The sequence below is a fragment of the Thamnophis sirtalis genome, unplaced genomic scaffold (assembly GCF_051295495.1).
Source record: "Thamnophis sirtalis isolate CommonGarterSnake01/CBP01778 unplaced genomic scaffold, rThaSir2_p1.2 scaffold_4, whole genome shotgun sequence".
Taxonomy (NCBI): Eukaryota; Metazoa; Chordata; class Lepidosauria; order Squamata; family Natricidae; genus Thamnophis; species Thamnophis sirtalis.
In genome coordinates this window covers 128,547,217-128,555,372 of record NW_028261384.1, presented here as the reverse complement: position 1 = coordinate 128,555,372, position 8,156 = coordinate 128,547,217, and the positions used below count along the sequence as shown (strand labels likewise).

At 38.5% G+C, this 8,156-nt stretch overlaps 1 protein-coding gene across 1 annotated transcript; it reads left to right on the top strand.

Moving 5' to 3' along the window:
• Window positions 1-6,124: 6,124 nt before the first annotated feature.
• Window positions 6,125-7,792, top strand: LOC148046514 (vomeronasal type-2 receptor 26-like). The gene is made up of 2 exons (XM_087714802.1): window positions 6,125-6,293; window positions 6,897-7,792. Exons 1-2 carry the CDS (start codon window positions 6,125-6,127, stop codon window positions 7,790-7,792), a joined length of 1,065 nt encoding a protein of 354 aa, XP_087570928.1.
• Window positions 7,793-8,156: the final 364 nt, after the last annotated feature.

Below are 8,156 nucleotides of genomic sequence, written 5' to 3'. Positions count from 1 at the left end.
GGCTACAAATGGTTTCTCAGTACAGTGTTAGCTTATCTCCCCCTCCTCATCACTGATTACTTATATCAAAATGCATAAGCAATAGATACATATTGTTAAAAATATCAACTGTCTGAATCTGAAGCAGCAATATTTCGTGTCATTTGTACCTTTCACTGAAGGTTCCTCACTCATAATTATCAACATTCTTTGGCTTTGGCATTTGCTGTAAAGGAGATCAATGAACATTTTGATATTTTACCCAATGTTAGCCTCGGTTTCCACATCGCTACCAATTATCTTGAGGAATACACAACTTCTCTTTTAGCAATGGAATTTCTATCTACAAAAGATAAATTTATCCCCAACTACAAATGTAATGACCAGACCAATACGGTAGCTGTCATTGGAGGACCCCAGACTAAAACCTGTCTCAACATGGCAACCAGTCTATGCAACTACAAATTTCCCCAGGTGAGAAGAAATGTGGAACAAGTTCATGAGCTAGTTGTTATTTTCAGATGTTAAGTCCTATCTGAACTATTTGTCATATAATGACAAGAATATCACAAAGGCCAGTCACTTCTTTGATTGATGAGCAGTATTAAACACCCATAACCCTCACTGTGTATTTGATGAAGCCTCTTTCTGTATCCTACTCAAACCCAATTATTGTATTAAGTTTAAAAATGCATTCTTCCTTTAATTATTCAAAAGTCTGTTTCCTTTCTTCCTATTTCCCCAATTAGATTACTTATGGATCAGCTCCTTTGATGAATAATGACCAAGAAGGAATTTTTGTCAAATGGATGTTCCCTGATGAGATCCACCAACTTAAAGGAGTGCTACATTTACTCTTGCACTTTGGATGGACCTGGGTGGGGTTGATTTCTCTGTTTCAGGAAGATAGAGAACGATTTGTTCAAAAGAGTCTTTCCATGTTTTCAGAGAAAGGAATCTGCTTTGACTTTATAGAATGTTTACCCCAAATGATGTATGGCAGTGCAGCTGCTGAAATGGTGGAGAAAGCAGATAAAATATATAGAGTGATCATGGAGAGTACAGTCATTGCAGTCATCTTCAATGCTGAAATTACAAGCATAGTGACATTGAGGATGATGCTCTCTGGTTTAGATTCAGATGATATTCCAAAGGAGAGAAAAGCCAAAGTTTGGATCATGACAGCTCAAATGGAATTCACCTCTATTCTGATGCAAAGACCATTGCCCATTGATTTTTTCCATGGTGCAATTTCCTTTGCACTTCACTCAAAGGAGTTAAGAGGATTCCAACATTTTACGCAGGAGAAAAACCCAAATTTTGAAAAAGACGATGGTTTTATTAGGGATTTCTGGAAAGATGCATTTGAATGCTCATTCTCTAGTGATGTTACAGATGAGAATGCTGAAAGGATCTGCACTGGAGAAGAGAAGCTGGAGACTCTTCCTAATACTGTCTTTGAGACCACCATAGGTGGACATAGTTACAGCATTTACAATGCAGTCTACGCTGTGGCTCATGCTCTTAGGGCCTTGCATGCCTACAAGCTCAAGTGGAGTCGAAAAATGAATAAGTGGACCTCAAAGTACTTCTTTCAATCACCATGGCAGGTAGTGTTTACTAATCCAGTTCAGGAATCATGTAGAAAATGTTGGCTTATAGTTTTTTTTCCTCCTTTCCTTTTGAAAGTGCAAAAACTAGTTTTTAGTTTTTTTTCAAAAACTAAAAAAACCCTAATATTATTATTTTCAAATATTATCTCAATAATCTAAACCATGGAGGCCATTTATACAAAATTGGATGCAAATTGAAAATAAACTGAAGCTATTGAAAATTTTTGAATAAACACCCACTAACATATGAATTTTATTTTATGTATGAATCACTTATGTAAAGTATCTTTATGATTCATTTCAAAGAATCCAGTTAATATTTATATTTCTTTGGGGTTTTTTTCCATTTAGCTCCATCATTTTTTGCAGCAAGTCTCCTTTAACAACAGTGCTGGAGAACAGGTTTCTTTTGACTCCAATGGAGAATTGAAAACTGGGTTTGATGTTTTCAATTGGGTCACATTTCCAAACATCTCCTTTCTGAAAGTCCAAATTGGAAAAATCGATCCCATGGCTCCCCCAGAAAAGCTCCTTACCATTTCTGCCAACGATGCTGTTTGGCCCCTCATATTTAACCAGGTGTGTCTTTTTTTTTTTACTTTTTAGGAAATCATGTATTCATTGATCCACAGAAGTAAATAATTAAATCACAATCATAATCAAACTTGGATGTAACAACCTTATTTTTTTTCATGTATATTAACAAAACTACTAAAGTATATATTAAAGTCTAAATGCCTACTCATTTATTTAGTTTCAATGCAATATCATCCCAGGACATAGCAAAGTAGTAATCTGTATTAATTACTCAATGGGTTATATTATTAAAATGAGCATCAGACATAGAAAAATGAAATAAAATTAGGCAGGATAAAACAGTAAAATAAAAAGGGATTACGGCAAAACAGAATGCTAAAATAAATAACAAAATTAATCCTAGAGATGGACAATAGTAGGCACTTAAGTGAATTAATTACTTTTACATGCAACCTCAATGTGTGGTAGATAAGATGCTCCTTTTTGGAGAAGCCTGACTCAATCTAACAGTCCAAGTGATTACATATATATTTGGGCCCTCAAGGAAATAGAATGATTTTGTTTGTTTGTATCCTAATATGTCATTTTCGTGAAGCAATATTTCTACGTATTAAGCCGTTACTGAGCCATATAATGGACAATTGAGTAGAACATCTGAAGTAGTCAACTATCTTTAACTACATTAGGGGAAAAAAGGAACAGTTACGGAAAGGTTTCTCTAACCCAGCAAGTTTGTGAGGGGTGGATTTCAACTCGCAACTTCAGCATGCTTGTTCGGGAACTAACAGCATAATTTTGGAGGTATTCTAGTCCAACTCCCCACACACTACTCAGGAAACCCTACATCCTTTCAGACAAATGGTTGTCTAATCTTTTCTTTAAAATCTCCATTGTTGCATTCACAACTTCTGGAGGCAAGTTATTTCAATGATTAATTGTTGTAACTGTCAGGAAATTTCTCTTAGTTCTAAATTGCTTCTCTCCTTGGTAAGTTTCGACTGATTGCTTCTTGTTCTACCCTAAGGTGCTTTGGAGAATAGTTTGACTCCCTCTTCTTTGTGGCAGCCCCTGAAATATTAGAACACTGCTATCATGTCTCCCCTAGTCCTTCTTTTCATGAAATTAGACATAGCCAGTTCCTGCAACCATTCTTCATATTGTTTAGCCTCCAGACCCCTAATCATCTGCACTCTTTCTAGACTCTGCACATCTTTTGTACATCGTGGTGACCAAACTGGATGCAGTATTCCAAGTGTGGCCTTATCAAGGCATTATAAAGTGGTATTAGCACTTCATGTGATCTTAATTCTATCCCTCTGTTTATGTAGCCTAGAACTGTGTTGCCTATTTTGGTAGCTGCTGCACACTCCTAGCTATTATTTAAATGGTTGTCCACTAGGACTCCAAGATCCCTTTCAGAGTTACTAATATTGAGCAAGGTACCATATATACTGTACCTGTGCATTATGTTTTTCTTGCCTAAATGTAGAACCTAACTTTTTTCACCATTGAGTTTCATTTTGTTAGATAGCATCCAAAATTCAAGTCTTAAGCCTATTGTGAAGTTTCCAAAGATGACTTAATTAATTTATGAGCCTCGAGACAAAGTTCAAAAGAAATGCAGTCATTTATTAGGATCAACATTTTGGCATGTTCTTCTGCAGAGCTGAAACTGATTCCTGGTTAATGGTCTCTGCACTTTATCCTGTGTCTCCCCTCCCCACAGTCTGTGTCATAAATCATATCCACCAACCGAGTGCTGCAGCAGATTGTGAACTTTGCACCCCACATGTCGGTGGTAAAAAATGCTGAAGGTATGCGTTGAATTCTCCTCCCTTTTCTATGTCAACTTGATAATATTCATGGAAATGCTTTACAAGTTGACATTCAGCTCCCCTCACTTTCCGAAAGTGACCTGTGTGAAACAAAAAAAAAATGAGTATAGGTATATAATTTAGGGATGCGTCCCTCCCCGACATTTCCCTGGATTTTCTGCATGGAATTTGGCTATAAGGTGATCAATCTGGATAATTCTACTTTTTACCCAAGATATCTCTGATAAGGGGTAGCCCTTCCAATGACCCTCCTAAATTCATGGATGAGCTCTTAGATGGGGTGGCCTCTCTGCTTTAGGTTGCTGAGTTCCTCTTTCACATATGGGTCCTCCTTCTCCTCCTCAAATCTGGCCTCTAACAGTTGCATGAAGTCATCTATGTCTTGCAGTTGGGGGGCTCTCCTCTTGTGGAGGGGTGCTAACCATTCCCTTGCTTCTCCCTCTAGCCCCTCTATGATGGTGTTCACCATGGCTCTGGGGGATGGATGCAGGTGCTCATAGCATACTAGGTGGATATTGGCTGAATCAAGAAATGGAGCTAGCTGATCTGAGTACCAGTCAAACTTTCCCCAGAATTGGGGTGGGTCTTTCAGCCCAACTCCTCCAACCTCCGTCGGCCTCTCTATGCTTGCACTGATATGGCTGGCCATCTTCCTCTCCTCTAATTCAGAGAGAGGGAGGTGGTTGCCTCCCCTGGGCAGCCTGCCTGCTGTGTGGGAGAGGCACTGGTTGCGGTTTCGGGTACCTTCTCCTTCTATTGGGTGGAGGAGTGGGGCTGTGCTCCAGTCTGAATCTTCTCCCTTCCACATGATCAGATGTCCCTCCCCTCTCTTTTGGGTGACAGGATGGCCCCTTATCATGGAGGATGGTCTGGTCAAAATCATCTCTCAGTTGCTCTATTGCACACCCCAGGGATTCCATCTGGGGCTTTGGGAGCCTGGCTTGTGCCCAGTCCTACATCTAGTCAATCCTTTCCAGCTCTCTTGAGAACCTTCGCTTTATCTGGGAATTGGAGTAAGGGAACTCAACTTCAGCTTCCTTAGGGGCTAATTTCCACCAGTACTCATCCTTTCTTGCTTCTGCTGCTGGGAAAAGCATTGCAGCTTGGATGTCTGCAGATTTGATGTCTGGGGCTCACTGAACTCCTCCAGCTGAAATCAGGCTTTCTTCTGATACTCTGCTTCTGCCACGGTTGCCTGATTTTCCCTCCAAGCACCCCAAATGTGGAGAAATGATTGAAAATCCTGGGATTCAGGAAACCCGGAAATCTTGATAGATTTTAAAAGTCAATTTCGGCTCACTGTGAAGTTTCCAAAAGATGACCTAATTAATTTACGAGCCTTGAGACAAAGTTCAAAATAAATACAGTCATGTATTAGGATCAATATTTTGGAATGTTATTTTGCAGAGCTGAAACTAATTTCTGGTTAATGGTTTCTGTACTTTACCCCTGTGTCTCTCCTCCCCACACTCTGTGTCATAAATCACATCCACCAATGAGGTGCTACAGCAGGCTTTGACCTTTGCTGTAGTAATATCAGATCTCACTCTAGTCAAAGGTATGCATGGAATTCTTCTTCCTTTTCTATGTCAACTTAATAATAGTAATTTTTTAAAAGTTGACATCTATCTTCTGGAGTGTTGGCTATTGCAAATGGTGTCATCTGCAAATTTGATGAGTTCCCCGTCTATCCCATTATCCAAATCATTGATGAAGTTGTTGAAGAGTACTTGGCCTAAAACAGAGCCTTGGTGTTCTCCACTGTAATGGAACTGTAGGTGCAGTTCCATTGAGGACTATACATTGAATGCGGTTGATCAGCCAGTTATGAATCGAAATCTTTTTTCTATCCTTTTTTTTTAAATACAGCCTAGGATTGTACTGCAGGGGTGGCTTGCTGGGTTGACTCAGCCTTCCATCCTTCTGAGGTGGGTAAAATGAAGACAAGGATTGTTGTGGGGGGCAATATGCTGACTCTGTAAACTGCTTAGAGAGGGCTGAAAGCCCTATGCTTTTTTGGCAGCTGCAGGTTTAAACTCAGGTTTAAGAAAGAAATGAATTGAAGGATTGTTTTTGTGAATTTAAACAAAGGAAAATGGGGAAATGGGACACTAAGGTTTGATGAGGATGTGAAAAGTTTTAGTATACATACCTGATGAAATGAACACTCTCAACCTATATTCTGATTTTATTTATGAACAGACATTGCCTCTTTCCATCTGTAATGGGAAATGTCCTTTGGGCTACAGCAAGGTAAAAATAGAAGGGAAATTATCCTGCTGCTACCACTGTAGACAATGCCCAGAAGGGAAGATAGCTGACCAAATAGGTAAGCAAAGGAATATATTAAATATATAAATAATTTAATACATATAATTGGGGTTGGATTTTTAATCAGTATGATGGTGACTGAAAATTTTGAGCTGTCTAATCGGTTGTATAGATGAGCGATGAAAAATGTGAACTACTTGTTTCTAGTTCAAAGTTATATTTAATGTCTGTGAAGATTCTCAGTCATCCAAAGTGCTTTCCCAAGGTTGCTTTTTCAAAAGACAAGTGAAGTTCCTTTTTTCCCTGAAGGAATCCAAGATGTCTTCTCATCCAAGAAGCTTCTTCAGTTCTGACTGACTTGCTTCACTCAAAACTGAAGAATCTTCTTGGATGAGAAGCAAAATGTTTTCAAGGAAAAAACAAAGAAAGTCCAGTTGATTTTTGAAAAAAAAGTAAATGTCATATAAAAGTTTTGAGATAACTGTATAACGTAAAGAATATAAAAACTGAACACTGCATTATATAATGAATTTCATTGTAAATTATTTTGAGAAAAATAATATGAACTCGTACAATCTTAATAAATCTAATATGTTATTACTTTTTCATTCTTAAAAGCTATAATGATTCCATGAAACATTTTTATATGTTTTTCCCCCAGACTTAGATGATTGTTTTCCATGTCAAGAGGCTCAACATCCAAACAAAGGGCGAGATAATTGTCTTCCAAAAACAGTAACTTATTTGACTTTCCAAGAGCCGTTGGGTAATTCTTTGGTTATGATTGCAGTCTCCTTTTCTGTCCTCTCAGCTGTGGTGTTGGGAATCTTCATTAAACACCAGGACACTCCCATTGTCAAAGCCAACAACAGAAACCTCACCTATATGCTTCTACTTGCTATCCTGCTCTCCTTCCTTTGCACTCTCCTCTTCGTTGGGCAACCTGATCAAGTGAAATGTCTCATGCGGCAAACTACTTTTGGCATCACTTTCTCTATAGCCCTTTCTTGTATTTTGGGTAAAACAACCATAGTAGTGCTTGCTTTCATGGCCACCAAGCCAGGCTCCAAAATGAGGAAATGGGTGGGGAGCAGGATGGCCAACACGATTGTCCTATCTGTCTTCATGGTTCAGTTCACCATCTGTGTAGTTTGGTTGGCAATTTCTCCTCCATTTCCAGATTCAGACATGCACTCCATAGTTGAAGAAATTGTCTTGGAATGTAATGAAGGATCAACCACGATGTTTTATACTGTCCTTGGCTGTATGGGCTTCTTGACAGCTGTCACCTTCACGGTAGCCTTCTTGGCTAGGAATTTACCTGACAGCTTCAATGAAGCCAAATTCATCACCTTCAGCATGTTGGTCTTTTGCAGTGTCTGGGTGTCATTTGTTCCCACTTACCTGAGCACCAAGGGGAAATATGTGGTTGCTGTTGAAATCTTCTCCATTTTGGCTTCAGCGGCTGGATTACTGGGCTGCATATTTTCCCCCAAGTGCTATATCATTATTCTGAGACCTGATCTGAATACGAAGGAGCAACTAAAAAAGAAGTGAAATTGATATTTATGCCAGTCCTTTGAATGAATCCTAATTGTTTACTTCCACCAAATAGGCCTTTTTATTTTGCTTTTGTAGTTTGGGTGTATGTATTCTTTCCTCATATCACCACACCAATGTGACATACAAGGCAGTAGCTTGATATACATATAGAAGCAAATATATTTAAGTTGCAGTCAGTCTATGACAGCATACAAGATAATGCAGCATGTTTTTAAAAGTTTTATTGTTAAATTATTCTGATTTTAATGTTAATGTTGTTAGGAATATAGTCTAATGGTTGGTTTGGCAATATATAAATCATGTAACAATGCTATGCTTGTTTCTTTAAATCATGCTGTAAATGTGATTGGTTGCTGTT